General features: G+C 31.8%; 2 protein-coding genes across 8 annotated transcripts in view; one reads left to right on the top strand and one right to left on the bottom strand.

Moving 5' to 3' along the window:
• The window catches only part of LOC118183197 (uncharacterized), a 509384-nt gene that overhangs the window by 104447 nt on the left and 382778 nt on the right, over positions 1-22159 (bottom strand). The gene's annotated exons all lie outside the window — the stretch shown is intronic.
• On the top strand, positions 2500-14719 carry LOC118200902 (uncharacterized). Its single transcript, XM_035372893.2, has 5 exons — positions 2500-3832; positions 8862-8915; positions 11307-11355; positions 11729-12625; positions 13652-14719. Exons 1-5 carry the CDS (start codon positions 2966-2968, stop codon positions 14299-14301), a joined length of 2517 nt encoding a protein of 838 aa, XP_035228784.1. The 5' UTR covers positions 2500-2965; the 3' UTR covers positions 14302-14719.

Below are 22159 nucleotides of genomic sequence, written 5' to 3' on the forward strand. Positions count from 1 at the left end.
GAAATAAACATGACATACACAGCTTTAAAAAAAATATAGAAGCCAAGCGAACATTCTGCAGTTAACTTCTATAACCGGCGAGAAATGTCGCTTAAAAACAAGCGGCGATTGGCAACTATCGTGTAAAACCTGATTTTGTATAAAGATTAATTCTTATTTTCAGTATTTTCATAATTAAAAAATATGAATCTGAGCTAAGAAGTGTATACAGCACATTTAAAGAGTTTATGCTTGAATTCATTTAAAAACAATTTTGAAAAGCTCTCATGTTGTTATTTTCAGCTTTTGAGTTTTCAATTAAACGAGATTGCATTTTATTATTATAATTAAATTATTTAAGTCAACATACATTTTTTAAACCTCTTAATTAACAAATAATGGTTTTAAATGCAATTATTTTACTGCTTCACCGTCATGATTAATCCTTGAAAATCTCCACTTTTTAAAAAAAATATGAATTTTAAAGAGCAAAGGCAATAATGAAAAAAAGGGCAAATTTGAATTAAGAACATCTTAAGGATCAAGCACACAGCTAACTCAGGAAAAGCGTGTTTGTTAAAGAATTTTTTTTTCCAGTGAAAGATAAAAATAATCCGTTAAGTGCTAAAGAAGATTTTATCAAACTTTTTGTTTTAGAATAATATTTTTTCATTCCAGTTATTTATTTCATGATTCATTTACGTGAGAGAAATACATATGGACAGCGTATTGAAGTTTTTTTTCCCTTATTGGACGTTTCTGTTTGGGAGCATGTTAAAACTGCGGTTTACAGTTGAAAATTCGCTCGTTTTGGAGATTCGATTTTCTAATGCGATTAGTGCAGAACGCGCAGTTTTGAGTAGAAGACTTCGATTTCGCTTTACATCAACAAGAAAAGGGATGTCATTACAAGGAATTAAATGCAGTGACACCTGAATTTCTTCCTTTCATTTACAGTTTGCTAGCATTACAGAAATATCTGGCACATTAATTTTAGAGTATCAAGAAACAGGAGTTTTGGGCATTTTAGTGAACACAATTATTTTGCAATGATTTTATGTACTTAAAAAATGCAACTGAGTTTTATACTGAAATATTCATTCATTTTTCTTAAGCATTTGATCTGATTAAACGTATTATTAAATAAGGTTATAATTTTATTTCTCAACCATCTTCATAAGCCATGATATGTTGTAACCTGTAAATATCGTCCTAAATTTGTTGGTTGATAAATGCTTTTTACTGCTTTGTATTTCTAAAATGAATGCTTTCCACAAATTTCAATAAATACGCTTAAACAGTATTTGATTAATGTAAGGAAACGTCTTTCTTAAATCATGAAAGCTTACTTCATAAAGCAGAAAAAAAACGCAGCACTTGCTGCCGTGATAAGTATGTAATTAGTAAAAGAAGCAGTCCAAGGTGAGACAATTTCATGAAAATACGGGAATACTAAGTGGAACGCCATTTTGATGTAGTTTGCGGGAGCATATAATTAGTAAAAGCGGTTGTCCAAGGTGAGACAAGTTAAAGTAAATGCATGATTGCTCATATGTTATGTTAGAGCTGAATGCAGAGATTTCGGAGCAGTTTATGGGATTATAGTTGAAATGCATTCTAGAAATAGACGTAATTTTCTAAGCACAAAATCTAAAGCTGCGATATGCTTATTTTTTTACAATCCAGACGGAAATACCACAGAAGAGATAACGCCAAAATAAATATCGAACCCAAATAAAAATTCCTCACAAAACGTTGAAAAGAGTACATTTCAATTCCCCTAGTATTCGAGTGACATAAAGATAACAGTAATATAAAAATATGATAAGTGGATGTGATAAAAATAATAACTCTATTGTGCAGAATATATTTGATATTATATGTTATATAAATACGTGAGTAGCCTGAATAGTATGGATAGCGATGCAGTTTCATTCAGTATCAAAAAGTACCCGAATGGGCGATCATTTCCAAACATATTTCAAATTTTCTTTATATGTATGCTTCACACAAAGTGGTAAACGTGCTCCTTACTTACATCAATGGGATATTAAAAAAAGTGTGAGGCGACAGTTACTCGACTATTGCGATAAAATGAACACGAAGGTAGAATGTGAAGGGGGAAGAGAAAGAAATATGTATATATATAGATAGATAGATAGATTGGAAGATGTTGGTTCTAGAGTATCGTTTTGAACAACTGTTTCCTTTCAATTTTCTTTTACAATCCGTTGTCGAATCAATTATTTTGAGAGACCGGGCAAATGCCCCTTTTCCTCTCCTCAAATTGGGGATCCCTACGAAACAACTGGCGTTGGCATCTGCGACTTAATAATAAGAAACACGAAATGCAGAAGAAAAAATTGAAGGAAAGGAAAACCTGCACAGCGTCTTGGTATTGAAGAAACGTGTAGTAGGGGAGTGGGGGGGCTAACATCCTCCGGGTAGCAGCTGTCGGTTGGGGCGGGATAAAGGGGGACATCTGAGATGCTGCCGGCCACGTGGGGCATAGGCCGATTAGAAAGCGGCAGCTGCTCTACACGACCCACTTACTTTATTCTGGATCTTGAGACGGCGTTCTGAGCAGCGGCTCGCAAACGTACTCCTGTTTCAGATGTCAGTTGTATCTCCGAGGACAAGCTCTTCTTTTCATCTTGTGCTCAGAAGATGTTCTTCGCAATCGGAAACGTAGCCGTGGATACTTCGGTCAGTTGTGTGATTCAGTGAATGCTATATAGTTCGTGTATATCTGATTCTTTTTGAATTCTGCGTTTATAAAAGAAGGGAATTCACAATAATGGAATAAATCGTTAAGAGTTGAACATCGCGAATGTTTAAATCAATGGTTTTATTATTGTTCAGATTAGATATGAAACACTTTGCATTAACTATTTGCTTATAGAGATTTTAATTTAGTTTCATGACTTCTGTTTTTATGAAACAGCTCTTAAACGGAGAAGTCATTTATTGAACTCTTAGACAACGAATGTTTCAAAGTTATAACTTTTTCTGCAAAATGAAGAATTGTATAATTTATCATTCGACGATGCGCTGGATACTTGTAACTGTTATGGCTTTTATCTTAACTTCTGTTAGTTCTGAAAATTCTGAGTCTTTGAGCGTTGAAGATATTGTCAAAGGACTCCAAACAGAGTTGAAAGAATTACAGAAAGTTCGACAACAAGACAGTGAAACTATTCGGAGATTAGAAGAGAAAGTACAACATTACGCCCCGACATCTTCGCCAAATGAAGATTCAGCTTCTGAATTCGTGAGACTGACAGAGGCTTTCTCGGGAATGGCTGGGAAAGAAGCATGGAGGAATGTAAAGGCAATGAACCATGATGCGACTCAGGTGCAGGGTAGGGACTCGAAAGAGATGACTTCAGGCCGTCATCTCCGTACCCTTCTGTCATCTTTATTGACAGCCTCTGAAGCAGTTGAAGATCACGAACCGGAACTCAGAACCGATGCAATGTTTTTAAGTCAAGAATTGTTCCGGCTTCGGAAGCAGGTAGAAGAAAGTGAAGCTCGGCGGAAGAAGGAAGAGTTGGCATCATCCGGCAGAATTGCTGTCCGGTGGCTTCAGAGGACAGTCGAAAACTTACGTCATGAAATGAGGGAGATGGCGTCATCTCTTAATATGAGTGCTACTTTGGCAGAAAGAGAGAAGACCAAAACAAGCTTGACTCTTATGCGGTCAGATATGGTTGCTCTTGGACATCGCATGGATAGTGTCCGAGTGGATCGCGAAAGAAATGCTGCTCTTATACAGCAACTGAGGCAAGATATGGATGAACTGAGAACCAGACTTCAGGAGTCTGCTGCAGGACAGCAAAGAATTTTAGTTGAGGTGAGTAAATGATTTTTCACTTTTTTTCTTTGTTTTTGTTTTGTTGTTGTTGCATTGTATTTAAATATAGTTTACTTTGGAAGGAAATATTTAGAAATGATGGTATGGTGTAATTATGATTAGCTTCATTTTAAATGTATTAGGTGATATAAGAGAAATATCTAGTAACGCAATAAAACATTTATCAAAAATATCTGGAAAAAGGTTAGGCTAATAATTCCAGTGCATATATATTCGTGGAAGAATGCGAGCTAAGTTACCTTAAATGTAACCAAAGTAAAATTACTCTTTGCGAAAACAGGGATGTTAAAATCGTACTCCTTAACAGCTTGAAAGTTTAATCATATGACGGATTATCACAATCTGACTAAGCATCGACCTTTTTACTTTAAAATACATTCATTTCTTGATATGTTTAAAGTAATGGGCAAAAAAAGAAAATTTTCACTCTTCCTTTTATAAGTATTTAAACCAGCTAGTTATCTACAAAGTGTCCATTTTTTCAACGGAGACAAAACTTTTCTTACGCTTATAAAGCTTAAAAAATATACTTATAAATGTATTATTTAATGCGTCACCATTTCGGTGGAATATGAAATGAATATTTTTAATTGCAATGAATATTTTTAATTGTACATTAAAATGCAATGCAGAAAATATATTGTAGAGACATTAGGATTTTTTTCGAAGCCAGAGAGATGAAAAATTAGCAATCGCCTTCCCCGGGAATCGACCCACGGACCTCTGGAATACCGTCCCAGTGTGCAGAACCACTACACCACGAAGCGGGAGAAATACCTTATAATATATTAATGTGCAGAGGCGACATTAACTAATATTTACCAACAGATTTGTTATATATTGTTTTAATGTATAAATGTGTAATTCAATGAACAAGTATTATCTATTTTCATGTACAAGTACATATCTGACAATTAAATTTGATCTCTATTTAAAACAAAGCACATCCGATTTAAAGCACCTGCAATAGATATTTTTTTAACTATGCACTGAGACCATCGGCCGAGTGGTAAAGTCCCTGAACACTGGTAGTTCGGTCCAGGGTTCGAATCCCGGCGAAAGGGGCTGGCTTAATGGGTGTTTTCGTGGTTTTCCCCATGTGTAACGCATATGCGAGCCAGTTTCCCTTAGAAAGTCCTCCACGAAGGCTCCCTCTCCTTAGGGAGACAGCCCTCGAGTGCTTTGCCGTAATTAAACATACCAAAACATAACTATGCACTGAACTTATGAAATGCATACTTGCAGCCTTTTATGCTTTGTGATTAAAATTAATACCACTGAATATGCATTTTACTTACTAATACATAAAAAGTGTACTAAACCTGTTGCATTTTGTTGGTATCTCATTCAGTTTATCAAAGTTGCCTTTTGCTGATACAGATAATTTATAAAAACAATTAAAATAAATTTTAAAACCCTTCATAACGAGCGTTAATTAAGAATTTATCACTGTCTTATTCAAGTAAGCGTATAGATAACTAAAAAAACGTAAGCGTAAACGCAACTAAATAAATGTATGAGTACTGAAATATTTTAGTCCTTAACTGATAATGCTTTGATTTTAAGCCATATTTAGTAGAAAAAAAAAAGTTTTCACGACTTAAAAAATGATGTGTTCAATGTTTTCATCTCGTATGTGCAGATTAGTTTAAGGGAAATGAAACTCTTTACCCTTAACCGGAAAACCTCGAAGTTAATACTGATATTTACAAACATTAATAAGGATTCAGCTCTGAACTTGAACAGTTGCGATTTCTGACAGTATACTATTACTTATCAATTTAAATATTATGAATATAAAGAAATGGCATAATCATGCCTTTTCAGTAAGCTTGTAAAGAATTTAGTAAGCTTTTTAGCCTTCTTATGTACTATGTTGTGGTCAACACATCCAACTAGAAGGTGAAAAATGGGTTCATTTCTAAGCTGAATATATACTAATCGTTACACCACAAAAGCACATGAGAATATCTAATTTCTTTTAAGAATTTTAAAAACAAAAATTATTTTTATATGCTATGTATATAACATACGTATAAGATTGTCTGTATCTAATATAACTGAGTCCGCGTTTTAAAGTGCTGTATAATTGTTTTCAATGCTAAACTGTCTCTGAGTAATATTTCATCTGAAGTTAACGTTAAGAGTTAATTAGATTGAACAATACTGAACATCAAGCACAGCACATACAGTTTTGCTTTATATACCAATTCCCAACACTGGCTCAAGCTCTGTTTTCTCACTACGGGTTTAAACGTTGTTTACTGATGTTCGTTATATATGTATATATATATACAACGTATTTGCAACAAGGGGCTTTGCCGTATCACTGAAAATGATACAAATGTGGAAATGAAGTTTTCAAAAACATTTTGAGAGATAGGAATGGTGTAGTTATTTGCGAAAGAGCAAAAATGCCAACTTAATAATTAGAACCAGATTTCGAGGAAAAGCTGATCTCTTGTCTTCAGTTCCGCGAAGGCCACTCACCGTCGCTGGCCTTCAAGAACGCTTCCATTGGAAAGGTTAAAAATACCTTCCAGGATGAAAAAACCTATACTTTCCAGCAGCAAATTGCGCCAATATCATAAAAAAAGAAGGAAAAGAAAGGGGACACAAGTTCCTCAAGAAAGCGGGTTTCTTCTCTAGTCAATGAGACAAAGGCAGCACGAAAAGAATTCAATAATTATTGATCGGTAGAAAAGAGAGTGTTCATTTGTTCAATCCTTGCACAATTCCGCGTTTTTTTACTCCCTGAAAGCATATGATTTAAGTCTGATTTCATGGTTTGGTTCTTTATGTTGTACACGATGACATACCATAATTCATTCTTATGTTGAATTAGTAGAATTTATGATTATAGACACCAAAAACTTTTCTGAACAACTTGTAACGTATTTTAGGCAATTTGAAACAGTTATTAAATAGCAGTTTAATCAGCTAGCAAAATTTTCTCAAATTAGTCAATTGTTATTTCTCTGCTATTGATACGCGCATCAAGATGCTTAAAAATATATAAAGTTTGCTAGGAATGCAAATAAATTGACTTAATTAGAGTTTTTCCATTGCTATTTTTGTTCATACTAAAGTGTTAATTCATTCAGTTTTTTCATGAAAAAGTGAGTGTGCATCAGAAATTAATTAACACGAAAATATCATTTCAGGGATTAGAAGATTGTATACGCGATTATTTTTCTGCAACGTAAATAACTGTTAACAGTTATTTATCAATAAATAATGATTATTTTATTATTATTTGACACACTTTATTGCATTTCTTGCAGTAAGTACTAAATGAACCTTTGTTTTAGTCGTCGCACTGTTTGCTTGGTGATACGGGAATAGGTTGCTGTAGCAGCTTTGGGTCCGGGTTCGAATCCCGGAGAAGGCATTTATGTTTGTATAATGCCTTTGCGGCATCGAGGCACTTAAAATACTGACGAAGCGAAACTCCTCTGGAATGGTTGCTGGAAGGGGAAGAAAAGTGGGTGGGTGACCTTTGGATCTGTCAGTTGGGAGATTCTTCTTCAAAACTGAGCAAAGCTGGAGAAATTCCTACTGTCACCTACAAGATGCTAAAGGCTTAAGCCACCGACAGGCGCTAGCCTTGCCTTTCGGTCACAATAAAATTCATGGACTTGGTCTAACGTTACTGTCAGACACGAGAGATTAACTCACAACGTGAGATTTAGTACTTGTTGCACTTTAGTACTTATTGCAGTAAGTGCTAATCTTTGCCAAAGCATGCATGCGAGAAGTTTAGCAAACATTTTCTCATGTAAATAAATTACCTGTTGCTTAGTTAACACAATAAGTTGATAACTGATGTCAGAAAAGGTTTTTTTTTTATTTAAATGAAGTCCTTTTATATTTACTAAACATGAAATTTTTATGAGATTGTTTTCGCATTTATTTGGCATTCTTAAATGTATAGTATATTTTAAAACCGAATGCCTATCGTTATACTTTTTAACTTGTTCTGTGTTTCAGCTTTCTAGAAGTCATCAATATTTAAAGAGATGACTGCAATTTCAAATGTTTGTAACGTTTTACGCTGAGCTTGTAAAGTTATTTTTAAAGAAAGCCAATTAGTTTTGAGCAAGTATAAATGCTTGTTTTAGGCCAGACGACTAAACTCGGAAAATCTGTTCTTAAACACGAACATTTCCAGCCTATGAATAAAAAAATTTGCTCGCAATATTTTCAAAATAATGGGAAAAAACTGTTACAACAATTTTTAATAGACAGCTCTCTTCAGCATTTCGTCACTTCCTTGACATTAAGACTGAAATATTACCTGAGTAGGACGAAAGAAATTTTAAAAAAAATCAGACTTTAACACAGGCTTTAAAAGTTTTTTCATGACGGTTTTTGTGATGTTGAACGAATTAATAAAGTGTTAATAAAAAAGGCAAAATTTCTCAATTTCATATTCCGCTAATATCTAAATTTATTTATGAATAATGACTCATCTACCAATGCTGTTTAGCAGTATTTTTTTTTGGGGGGGCATTATCTATTATGACTGAATTATCTATTGCGTAACCTATGGCGATTCTTATCACGTAACGAGCAATTTAGTACACACATTCAAAAACTTGAAATACATTTAAAGATAAAACACAGGTATTGAAATGTTAATTTATCCTAGCTACATTTTAAGTTAAATAATTCTGCTGCCACCTCCAAGTTGAAGGTAACATTATTTCTTCAGTTAAAATACATATATTTTAATTACAAAAATTTTACATAAAATTTAAGATGCTGGAAATAATGATCGTAAGTTTAAGCGATTAATAAAAATTTTCTAGTTAATTTTTATTTGAAAATTTTTAAAGGAAAGCGTATTCTCTTGGGACTACATAAAATCTGAGCATTTCCTTAAATAGTATTTTCTAGAGCATTTAAATATTTTATGAATACATTTCTTGTTATTTATATTTTCTATGTGAATCAAAAATTGACAAAAATGAATATTAAAATTAACAAAAGTTCTTTTTCTCAACAGATGGATGCTTTGAAAGAAGAGTTTAAAGAACAGATTTTGCTTTCTCAGAAGAGGGTAAGTACACATGCAACTGATCAAACTTATAAATTACTACATTATGCACATAGTGTAAAAAAGATAAAAAAGAATTTTTTATATGCATCATCCTGAGCTTTCTTATGGGTATATAAAAGATTATATTTAAATTTCATTTGTTATAATTATATTTTTATAGATATACCTATTATAGACATACATTAAAGCACTTTTTATATTTATCTATAAGGGAAAGTAATTTAAAGGTTTACTTAACATCGAATTACGATTTTTTCAGAATTCTTTTACATGCATATCGTGTTTTCGAAAAGCCTAAAATTGAAAAACAAGTTGGAAACGTATTTAGGTGAAAACAGCAAAAGATGTAAATTCATCATTCTGACCACGTTCTTCTATTCTTGCATAGGAATACGTATGACGAAATGCATGAATTTTTAGAAAAACTATTAACATTTAGAAGATAATATACTAAAATAAATTAGAATAAACGCAACTGGACTGAAAATCGCTGAGCTTGTAAAGTGTGCATAGTATACAAAACAATAAACATTCATAATTTATGATTAACAAAACTATCGAATTTTTATTTCACAGTTTACGGTTTTTAGGTGACATGTATATGTGTACATATAGTATAACAGCATCACAATTTTTCTTCTATTTTATACTTAACAAACATATATGGATATGAATCCACCTATATATTTCGAAAAAGTTAACAATTAGAGTTTTCTCCACGTGTATTGTGATTTTATTGAATGTCTTCTTAAATTTTAATTTCTAAAAATGCCTTCATAAAGTCATTGTTTTAGAAACTTCTGTGAAAGGTTGAGTGAAAAATAATAAAGCAAAATGGTGACTCATTAAATTTACATTTTTAGGTATAATAAAAGTCTAAGTGATTACTTTAAACATAAAATATATATAATTAAAATAACAGGGAAAAGGAATTTATTTAAGATTCTAAATATTCCTTTTTATTTTTTATTTTTGAGGAGGATTATATTTTTTTCTACCGAATAAAAATTCTTGCTGAAAATACATATGGACGTTTTTGCTTAAACTGACACTTAATGGCGTTGAGTTCATTTAATCTTTGTGTTCTTTGTTTCCCTTTCTTTTAATGCTTTTGAAACTGAGACTTATATTAATGGCCCGGTTTAATTCCCGAGTTCTTGGTTTCTCTGCATTTTCTCTTACTTAATCGTATGAGAACACGTTAAGACTTGTCAGCATTTCGGTAATTACGAGGAGGAAAGAAATGAGACAGTAGAGAAGGAGAAAAGAAGTTATTTGTGGAAACCAAAAGTCAGCATTCTTGGGAAAACATTTTCTGCATCTCGGTATCACAATTAACGGGCTAATGCCCAAAAGTGCTTTATCTATTTTATTTCAAACATATTATGAGTTAGGTTGTGATCGTCATTTGTTGATAGATAGACAGTTTGTATTCTTCAAATTAATTATATCGGGATGAATTTTCCTTGTTTGTTTCACAAATATATTAACATCACCATTGGAAGAGATATATTTTTCTTCCATAGTTTACTTTTAGTAAGCGAAGTATTTAATCAAAAATTTGAGCTTTTTAATCTGCAAAATGCTCATAGGATATTGCGGATTTTTTGTTTTAAGAAAGACAATTTTTTCATAATTTGTACGAAGTTTAAACAAGACTTTCACTTTGTAAAGAGAGACATTACTGCCATCGTTACTTTGAGTAAAGAAATTTAAGATGGATTTGAGATTTATTTTATCTTTCTTTCTTGAGGATAAAGATAGAATATTTCATACTACAAATAGATTTATTAGGCTGATAAGTGACGTTAGAGAATGAATAGAAATGAATTAAAGATAAAAGCACGTCGGCAAACTGAAATGCTGGATTCTATACGAGCTTCGTTCAAAGGTGAGGCATGTTCACACGTCACAAATTAAAATGTAAGATATATTAGCTTAAGAAAATACATTTTTAGAGTTTAGAGAATAATCTGAAACAAAAGAAGTGTTCCTAAATGTGTTACCATTAATTCTTTGCTATGCAAGCTTAACAAATTCACCTTTTTCCGTTAAGTAAAGCTTTGCAAAATTTAACGATATGTTGTAATGTCAAACACGAGTTACTTTGTTTTATTATTGTATTTGAAGCTTACTATAAATTAGCAGAATGTGTCTTATTCGTTTCTGATTTCAATTATATATCAAATCGTGCAACCCCATCCTGCAGTAAAATAGAAAGCATTAAATAGGACGATCAAATAGGTCTTATTTAAGAACACAGGTAATTACAAAAGTAAAATGTTTATCACCCACTAAAATTATTTAACTTCTGTGTGATTTGTTTGTGTTCTGTTCATTATTCCCATACAGTAGTTTCTTGTTTAAAATATCATACTTTTTTTATTTCAGAGTTTAGAAATAGCAAATCATAGAGACTCTAGCCGAGAAAACAGAACAGGTAGGCAATTATGCTGTTATAATAATTTATCAACATTTTGATAGTCAGTAATCTCAAAAGAGTTGTAACATTTTAATATTTCTAAAGAGGTATTTAGTTTTTGGTCTAGTTTAATGCAGTTAATGTCTAATTGTACCAAAAACACATGTATGATTTTTATATAATTACTTTAACTCCATAGTTCTTACAACTTTAAATAGAGAATGAAGAACTTGTATTCTTCACAAATTAGAACTAGGTTGCTAGTATTTGATTAACATGAAAATTTTATGAAACAGAAAAATCTTCAATAATATTTTTTTTTACTGGAATAATACTTTGATTTCTTTTATGAAACTGTTTGAAAGTACAAATTGGGTATAAATTATTTCAGATGAAAATCATCACCCAAGACTTCGCCATGGACACTGGAAAGCAGAAGTAGATCATTTGCAAGACATCATAGATAATCTTGAAAACAGACAAATAGATCTTTTGGAGCAAGTGCAAGATATAAAGCAAAATCAGGCTTCTTTTATCTTGAAATTTAATTCTTTAGAGGAAATCTGTTTAAGATTTGCAAATAACTGCGATCCTTTGCTATCGGAGCAAAGAAAAACCAGTCAAAGGCTCGAAATTCTCGAAGGCATAGTAAATAAGACTGAGAGCCAAACAATGGACATACAATCTAGAGTAAATAATATCACTTCTTCGGGTATTAAAAAGCTTCATGGCTCAACAGTTCAACTTTTCAAGGCTCTGGAGCATTTAGAAAGTAATTATGATAAGACAACTGCTGACATACGAAGAGAAATGTCAAAATTGGACTATAATCTTTCGCAGACACAATCTGATTTGGAAGAATTGCGTGACAGACAAATAGTCTCTGAACAAACTATGTCAAACATGAAAAATGATATCTCAAGTGTTGAAACCGATTCAAAAAGAAATCATTTTCGAATACTCCTTGTGCAAAATGCTGTGCTAAATAGGACGCTAGTAGGTAATCAGAACAGTAATATGATGGCTATGCAAGACATTCGGATATCTTCTCTGGAATCTAAAATAAAATCCTTGTCAAACAGCGTCGACGCCGGCAGAACAGAACTCGAATCTCTGCATCGTCAAGTGATGGAAAAAGCTGATGATCGAGAGCTATCAAGGTGGGAGAGAACACAGCGAAAAGTCCGAGAAACGATTTTAGAGCTCAAAGAAGATTTACCAAAAATGAAACGACAGCAAGAAAAAATAGCAGAAGAGTTAGAATTGTTTGCTCAAGAACTACCTCAAGGTATGTAAAATTTTAATATCTAAAAATTTAAATAAGGATAGATTATGAATACTATAATATATTTACTACAAAAATATCACCATGAGCTATTTTAACTGCTCATTTGAGGATATTAGCATTCAACTGAGGATTCGCTGAAAAATAAAATAATTTCTTTGTTTACTTATATTAATTTCATCTCTTCTTATATTAAATAATCAAAGCAGAAGCTTTTGCTAATGAAAATAAAAGAATAAATTTTGTTTTAATTATAATTAAGTGAAATCAAATAAAATGCATACTTAATTCTTTCATGAAACCTTAAAACTTGTCTTCCTTGTGCGTAGCTGGTTTTTGTGATAAATATAACATGTCAAATATAAAAGAAGAGAGATATAAGTAAATTAAACCTGGCAGGAAGGAAGCATTATTGTGATTATAGATTTTGCTTAATGCTAAAATTTTGCCAAATTTATCGAATGTGAACTAATATACCTTCACCACAACGTTTGACAATTTATTTTTAGAAAACTCAATTTCAGCATGAAAACCCAGACCAAGGAAGGAGTATAAATATTATTTAAAACAAATTATGGTAAATTACCTTAAAAAAACCTTTAACGCCTACTATAGGAGAGTTAGAACTGAAATTAACCGTGGTTGAAACGTCTTTCGTTTCCTTTTGTAATTAGATTACTATACCATTTTAATCTAATTGGATTTATGTGATACTTATAAAATATGGCTGAGGGGAAAATTATAATCATTTTAATATTTAATTTTTGGCATTAAATACAAATAGCGTTATTTTGTGGCTGAGTAACTTCTTTATCTTTTTACATGCCTAGGTAAATATATTAAAATAGAATACAAAATTTATTCTGAATGAAAATTTATTTTAAAAAATTACTCACCATTAAATTAAAAAACTCTAAACTATGAAAAAATGCCATTATAATTGCAAAAATCTTTAATTTTGAAATTGTAAGGAATTCAAATGGAGTTTTACATAAACTTCCTATTTTTGAAAATTTATTTTTGTTTCAGACTGCTCTGGAAATTCGACCTTAGAGCATATTTTGGAGAATAAAAGTGGCACATACCTAATTCGACCTCCTGCTGAGCTTTCTCACGAATCTCCTGTGAAAGTTTACTGTGACATGGAGACGTCGGATGGCCAATGGACAGTTATACAGAGGAGAATGAAAGGGGATCAAAATTTCAACAAAGACTGGAGCTTCTACAAGAAAGGCTTTGGGGATGTTTCTGGTGGTGATTTTTGGATGGGAAATGACCTTCTTCACGATCTTACTTCTTCTGAGGATTATGCTCTACGTATTGATATTTGGGATTCTGCGGGACAATACAAGTACGCTGAATATAGTACGTTTCGTGTTCTTCATGAGTCGGACAGCTACAGGCTGGTGATCGCAGGATACCGAGGGAATGCTAGTGATGCTATGACGTACCACAATGGAATGGCGTTTAGCACACCAGACAGAGACAACGATGCTAGTGAAGCCACTCATTGTGCAGACTTCTATAATAGTGGATGGTGGTATAACCATTGTCAATATGTTAATATAAATGGCAGGTATAATACTGGCATCACGTGGTACGATATTGATGCACATGAATGGTCAGAATTAATGAGGGTAGAAATGAAAATTAAGCCTCGAAAATTAGTATATATATAAATGTGAACTAGAACCAAGAAAGATATTTTTATTTTAAATGTAAGCTTAACAATTCTAGTCTATATCACCTCTCGCTAACTGCGAAATATACGTATTAAGTACATTTCAATTTATCAACAGTGCTCAAAGTTTTATGATGAAGAACAAAGGAACGAGAACTCAGAAGGACAGATCGAAATGAAAGATTTCGAATAAATAATAAAACCACAGTCAAGAAGGAGTTAATATATTGGCTTTATTATTTTATTACCAAGGTATTAATTTATTTCTGAACATGTATATACGTAGAATTTTTTCATTGTTAAAATATTTGACATATTTTATGCTTCTTGCAGTAATAAATGTATATAGACTTTGACAATATTCAGAATGGATTATGTAAGGGAATAAATTTCCCAATAAATATATTTCCATAAAATCTATTTCATTTTTAAATCTCTTGGTCCTGTTGCTTTAAGCTATTTAAATCTAGTCATGAATTCTTGTATGTATTGTATATTTCTAAACTGAATTTGTATAACTAAATGCTAATATTAAATCATACACTCATTGAATTATTGCACAGATAATACATTTTTAAAGAGCAGAATAGCTATTAAGAAACGGTTTTGACGTTTATTTGAATGCACTTAGCTTGAAAAGTAATACATCAGCTGAAGAAAGATAATAATATAATAGTATTTTTTATAGAGATATTAATTGTAGATTATGTGATGAATCCCTTGTGAAGGTCTCGGAAATTAGAAGCATTATTATCAAAAGGATGTAGGAAATTTTTTTCTACTTTTGGTAAAGCACTTAGATTTTGTCTGTGTTCTTTTCATTATTACCATTATGGTGAGACTTTTTTTAATTATAAACCAATTTAATTTGTATTTAAACTACAGATGTTATCTTTTTTTTTTTTTTTTTTTACTGAGTCTTATGCTAAAATAAAACTGCTGGCAGCTTTATACATTGCTAAAGTTACTGATTTGTTTTTATTGGGACTAGTTCAAAGAACGTGAAAAAGACATGTAAAAACATTTACAAACAAACTATGTTAACTTTATGCATAAAGCGAGAAATGAATATTACATTTAGATGCAAGGACACTTTTAGTAAATGATTTCTTCAAAAGAATATTACATGTATACTATTATTTACAAATAAATCAAGAGAAAAGTTACGATACTATTTAAGTTGCATTAATGTTTTCTGTTGGCTTTATTATTTTTTTTTTATTTTAATATTAAGAACGTCTAGATTTTCTTATTTTCAATGCCGGTTTATAATTTAATAGACACTAGAACAAATTAAAGAGAAAATTCTTTAACGTAGATTTTTCTTGTTCTTTTTGGTGTGCATAATATAGTTTACTTCTAAGTAAGTAATAGTAATGGAAATGAAAGAAATATTTCATTAACTTTATGTAATATTTGAAGAATGATGTATTAAATGGAAATGTTAATTCATAATAAGAAGTAATTTATTTAACAGAACACTATCAAATCTAAGGCAAGCGAACTAAATAGTTAAAACTATTTAATCAGTCTTGGTTGCGTTGTCTAATGATTTTTACTTATGTTAATTATTCATCTTCAGTATTTGTGAAGAAAATTTTAAATAGTAATTTATTAAGTCTAATGTATGTGAGGCCCCGTAGTGATTTGTATAAATATCTGATAACTTGTAGTCGTGCCTTGTATAGGTAAAAGAGGATTTAAAAGTAACTTGCTAACTTTGAAACTAAGCAAATTTCAGCTTTTATTTAGTTTCAGATAAAAGGCTGTAGAGCACTAATGTTTTATTTAATTCTGATCAAAATATAAAAATGAATTTGCAGCATTCTATACAGCATACTGCTTCTTGATGAAGAGAGATCATTATAAAATCGACTCTCGAAATGCATAGAAATTTTTTTTTTTTTTTTTAAATCAATCTAACTTTTGTAGAGTCTGAGACTTTTCGAAGCAGGAAACACGAGACATCAGTTGCACCCTCGCCGGGATTCGAAGTCCAGATCTCTTGATTGCTAGCTGGGCATGCTGCCATTTATTTCACGAAGGCACACAATGAGGAAGGAGAAAATTCCTTACATTCTTCCTAACTTAAAAGGCGACTAGGAAAGGAAGATAATCTCCAAGTCCAGGTGACGAATTATCATACACCACATTTTAGTCAGATGCCACTGTAGAGATATTAGGAATATATATAGAACATGAAACATGAAAAATCTGCGATTCTCTTGCCGAGATTCTAACTCCAGACATAGCCATTGCTATCTGAACGTTTTTCAATTATTCCACGGAGAAAATTCCTTATAGGTTGTATTTTGCAATAACTTTTCAAAATACTGCTCTTTAACAAGGAAAATTTTGATTTCATTGTCTTAATGTGCAACTTTTTATGCCAAATAATCGTCAAATTACTTTTAGATTTCGTACAGGTTTAGGGTCGTATACATGTTATATATACTAAATGACTCGAAAGTAAGTGACCAGCATAAAAGTTTTCATAGCGGAAATTCTTATCCATTTGCGTTTCACGGAATGAAAAAATAATTATGAAGCTTGGGTATCTTAATATAGGATTCTTATACATTTTTCTTCATAAATCATTTTAAAACAAATTATGGTTACTGAACTTACCTTGGAAATTATTTTCATCTTTATGACTGTCTGTATCAGTAATAAAATTAAACAGAGACTAACTCTATCAGTAATAAAAGTAAGCAGTTTATGACTGACTCTATCAATAATAAAAGTATGCAGATAATTATTGGCATTTTTTAAATAGAAAATGTCAACATTTTATTATTTCCTTGCCCGCATTCAGTTCGCCATTGAAAAATCATTCTCACCTCATCGTTAAGTAGAAATTATCCATATTTGATTAATGGGTCCGGATATTTCATTTGGTGAGAACACCATCCGAACTATAGAAAGTCCTAGGTTAAATTTCCAGGTAGTGGCAGATGGTTAAAATGCTACCAGTTTTACTGGTATTACTTAAAATTATTCTTTATAAACTACTTGTTTAGAGCATTGACCATAAACTTAAAACTGTGTCATTGAGAGAAAACATATATTCGGAGATCCTGGAATAAATAATTGAGTTAGGAAAATATTAAAATAAATCTGCGTATGCATAAAGATACGAGATGTAGCAAACGTTTGGAAACAGTAAATTTGTAATGTTGTTGTATTAATATAGGGAATTATTGTTATGAGAATAAAAATTTTCATGCACTTCATGGACCTAAAAGCGCACTTTACCGTAACATTTTTAACCATCGTAACAAAAGCAGAAGTGCCTAGAAAAGGTATTGCAGGGAAAAAAAAAAAGTAAAGTGAACAATTTTGCAATAATCATTGGGATAATTGCGCAATTGTTCTCTTTCGAATGCAAATGTATTTAAAGCATAATATTTACGGCTTATAACTTATTTTTCACCAAATCGTAAATCTACTTAATATCCATTTAGAACATAGTATATAAGGTATTTTATACCGCCTTCTTAGCAAGCCTTCGTGGTGTAGTGGTCAGCACACTCAGCGCGCAAAATTGAGAGGTCCTCGGTTCGATTACCGGCGAAGGCGTTGCTAATTTTTCATCTCTTCTGCTTCCAAAAATTACCTATTGTCTCTACAATAGCGTCCGAACTAAAAAGTGTGTTGGATGATGATTCTCCTCACCCAGGATTTGGCGATTGGGTCATCTAAAAACCCCAGTCGCCCTTAAAAATGGGAAGTATATAAGTATTTCTCCCGCCTTCGTAGTGTAGTAGCCAGCACACTCAGAGCGTAAAATTGAGAGGTCCACGATTCGATTCCCGGCGATGGCATTGCTAATTTTTCATCTCTTCTGCTTCCAAAAATTATATAATGTCTCTACAAGTATTACTTCTTATAACTATTATAAGTATAAATAAATAAAATATATGCGAGTCCCCAAGCTATGTTATTAGACTCTGTTTAATTTTCTTCTTTAAAACACTTTTCGAAATTAATCCACCTAATTTAAATTTATATGACCTTCGTAACCAAATACTTTGTAATGTATATGCGAATAATCCAAAGAAAAACGCATAGTTTTGTACAATTTTCATAAAGTCCTGGTTTTGAATAACCTAAAATATTTTTGTCATATAAGATAATACTATAGTCGTTATAATTACAGTCCTTTATTTTACTTCATTTCCTTTACATTTCGCGTTGTTCATTATGGCAAGGCACTAGATCAATACATTTTAGCAAAGGTGCAACATAACTTTCATATAAAATGACATCAAATAAGCAGTCCTTTTTGACTTTAATTCTTTTCACCTATCACTTAATTTTATTAATATCTCATGTAGAAAAATTCTTTCATTATTACTCGTCAACATTAAAATAATTCTTTCAACGATGTGTCAAGGTAAAATGTTATTTTACTTTATTAAATGTCAGGAAAAATTTGCTGAATATTTTACCTTGTTACGTACATCGTCATGCTTGTCTTATATTTCAACATGCAGCTCGGATTTGCAATACATATAAATTTATATAATGAGCTGCAAGTATATGCTATTAGAGACAGAAAAAAAAAAAAAAAAGAATAACACCGTATCTATGTAAATCTCAAAAGGATAATGTACTTTTGCTGACGAGTGAGAAAAGGAGTTGCAAGACAACAGCAGTACACGAATCTTTTTTGATGAAGTTACCTGGGAGTTAAAAAAAACCGGTTATGCGTTTCGAATCAGGGGGAAAATTTATTCCTTTCTATATTTACTATTTTTCTTTTAATAAGGTAGCTTCAAAGAGGTCGTTGCAGTCCAACTTTTAAGAAAACTAAATTAATGACAATTCCCAGAGCAGCTACTTTAATATTTCTAGCGAAACCTTCCACTAAATATTTACTTAATATTGCTAAATAAACGAAGCTGTATACATGTACATAAATCATATTGCTATAGATTAGATTTCAGGTTTTCAACCTTTTCGATCCGCGGCCTCCCCTGACCAAGCACGTTTTTTCCACGGTCCTAGTAACTTGGCGGATATCACGAAAGAACTTGCACTGTATTAACAGTTTTAATAATTCTTGCATTAACTAGATAAATATTGCTTAAATTAGGGGACAAAAACATAACTGCAATCTTATATAGTAGCGTGGAAGGAAACATACAAATACAGTGCACTTAAAAAGGGCTTTTTACCAAGGAAATAACACTAGTAAATGTGCAATTTTGATATGTGCCCCAAAAGCGGTCACTGGTATACTACAGTGCTAACGTTGTATTCATATAGATATATACTATATAAATTATCGTTTACTTTTAGCAAAATTATCTTCACATTTTTTAATTAGTGTGAAATCGGAGATCGTTTCGTCTTACACATCTTGTTAATTAATATTTATACAGATGAGTGGTCGTTCATTTCTTTATCCAGATCAAGTTTCGATTAGTTCGGGTTAAGTTTCAGCCTCACACAGATATATTTAGGGCTTTCTCACAAAATATTAGGCATTTCTGTTGTACTGAATTGGGCAAAGACAAGTATAATCTTTACTAATGGCAAACAGTTCGATGCAAGATGTATCAGATTCTTGGTTTCTAAAGTACTAAAATGCGAGTAAATGTAAGAAATTTTAAATGAAATGCAGGAATGTAGTTGTCAAAATATACAATGAGCTTACTGCCACTGAATTACAGAAGCAATAGTTGAGGTAAACATTATTATTCTTTTCCTGTATTGAACTGCTGCAGAAGTAAGAGCAGGACTGGGTAAAGATTTTTATCCACAGATCAAAGAGCTCTTTTTCAGTCCACCGTGCAGGCAGGGCCGTCGCAAGAGGCGATGTTGCTTGTGTGATAATTTATTGCAGTGCCCTTACTGTTTGCTAGGATGACATGGGGCATTCTTTCTGGCATATCTAGTGTTCTCAATTTAGGCTGACCGCTAGTCTAGTCAGGCTTTTATACGCCCTTATACACTGTAACAACAGATGAGCACTTGCGCTGCTGATTTCGGCAGTTTGCGTAAAAATCGGATAGGAAAGATATGAAAATGTCGATGCATAAAATTACACAACGGGTCGGATTAAGCAATTAAAAGGGCAGAGACTTGAGAGAGAGTAAGTTAGTTTCTCCTTCATTGGTGTATGCAGTTTTTTGCGCCAGAAAGCATTTACTATTGATATGGATTCCGTTGTTAAGAGAAGTACAAAGTTCCTGCCCAAGTTCAAAAATACGAGATACAGGGGAAGACAACTGACTGTGCTGTGAAGTAAAAAACTCATATGTTCATCCCCGTACTTTGACACATTTTGCAGAAAAACACCTTGCTCATACCGGATTTTTATTAAATTTGCTATGTTTATCAGAAAGTGCAGGATGTTTTCAAATTAGCACTCAAATATTGAGATGATAGACGTCCCTGTGGATAATATAATGGTTAAGAGCATTCTCGAGGATAAATACTCTTAGGCCACTGTAACAGCCTAATAGCGAAAGAGTAACATGACGTTACTCAGTTAGTTCCTCTTATTTTATTTGTCACTATGAAGTTATCTAACATTTCAAAAAGATCTTTGCCTGCTGCTCTTCCGCTGCGCTTTTAAACTAAAGAGCTTAGAGTAGATTAACGACTGTCGAAGTTTCACGGAAAAATGCGCCGCCTAAGGCTAACAAACGGAGACTTAATGTATTTTTTGAATGTATAGTAATCATATTTGGTCGTAGCATCCTTCACCATCCTTTAAGATGCATCGGTTGGAGACCACGGGATTATTATAAAATAATAAGAGTTAACTTCATTTAGACTTTTAGCTTTGTCATGCAATTCAACGGATATTGTTATTGTTCACCTACTTCAAAACTACACATAAATGAAAAGTAATAAATAACTGCTTGAATAGGATATCCAAAAATGCCACTTTTCCTTCAGATCTTCCTTCAGATATATATATATATATATATATATATATATATATATATATATATATGAAGGATTTGTCTACAGTATTTACTTCATAAAAGCAGAGCTAGAGCTAGTCGCCGCTAGATTCTGCTATCCAGCTCCTTTTCTAAATTAAAAAAATTCTGCCATCTCTAAATTTTGTTGCACGTTACTTGCCTAAATTCTAAAAATTTGCCTAAATTCTAAAAATTTGCCACCCGGAGTGATGGCACCATCTGCACCAGCTCTGGCGCCTACCATGCAAAAGCAATTTTGCAATGCTTTCTGCTCTCCCCCTTATTAAAACTTGATTAAAGGAATTAAACATTTAAATGTTTCCGGATTTATCTGCAGCAAATACTCAACTTTAATAAATATTAAATTTAATTCCATTGTTATTTTGCATATATGTTTATAAATTTTTAGCATACAATGATTACAAATTTACAATTTACAAGACAAGTTTTAATAACAAAAAAAAAAAAAAAAAAAAATCATCTAACATTACGAAAAAATAAAGTACACAACAGTAGTTAATAAGCAAGCAATTAAGGAGATTAATTTCTTTTTTTATAATTTACAAACAGATGAAACATCAAATTTCTCTAATTGTTCAAAACAGTGCAAGCAACGCAGCGCAAATCTCGTACTAAGCAGGATTTAGAAAAAATAATAAATATAGCCAGGTTTAATGTCATAAACATTCTTTTTGCGAAAAATATTTAATATTTAAAAAAAAGTTTACTATCTTCTTCATAAAAATAAGAATTTTTTTTATTTATATACATTTTTTATTTATTTGATTGAACAACTGGATTAATATATAGCAGATTCATTTTTTCAAATACTAAATTTCTAAGTGATTTATGTGAGTAAGAAGTGTGCAACGTAAAAACTCGCAGAAAGTTTGCTTGATTCCAAGATGTAATCCC

The sequence above is a fragment of the Stegodyphus dumicola genome, chromosome X2 (assembly GCF_044657685.1).
Source record: "Stegodyphus dumicola isolate Sdum_Otavi_A_Nest chromosome X2, ASM4465768v1".
Taxonomy (NCBI): Eukaryota; Metazoa; Arthropoda; class Arachnida; order Araneae; family Eresidae; genus Stegodyphus; species Stegodyphus dumicola.

Bases quoted from the DNA above. Each gene is read 5' to 3' on its own strand.
- LOC118200902 (XM_035372893.2), top strand. From the start codon at position 2,966: ATGTTTCAAAGTTATAACTTTTTCTGCAAAATGAAGAATTGTATAATT. The intron at 3,833-8,861 runs GTGAGTAAATGA...TTTTCTCAACAG, and splicing joins AGCAAAGAATTTTAGTTGAG to ATGGATGCTTTGAAAGAAGA. The intron at 11,356-11,728 runs GTAGGCAATTAT...AAATTATTTCAG, and splicing joins TAGCCGAGAAAACAGAACAG to ATGAAAATCATCACCCAAGA.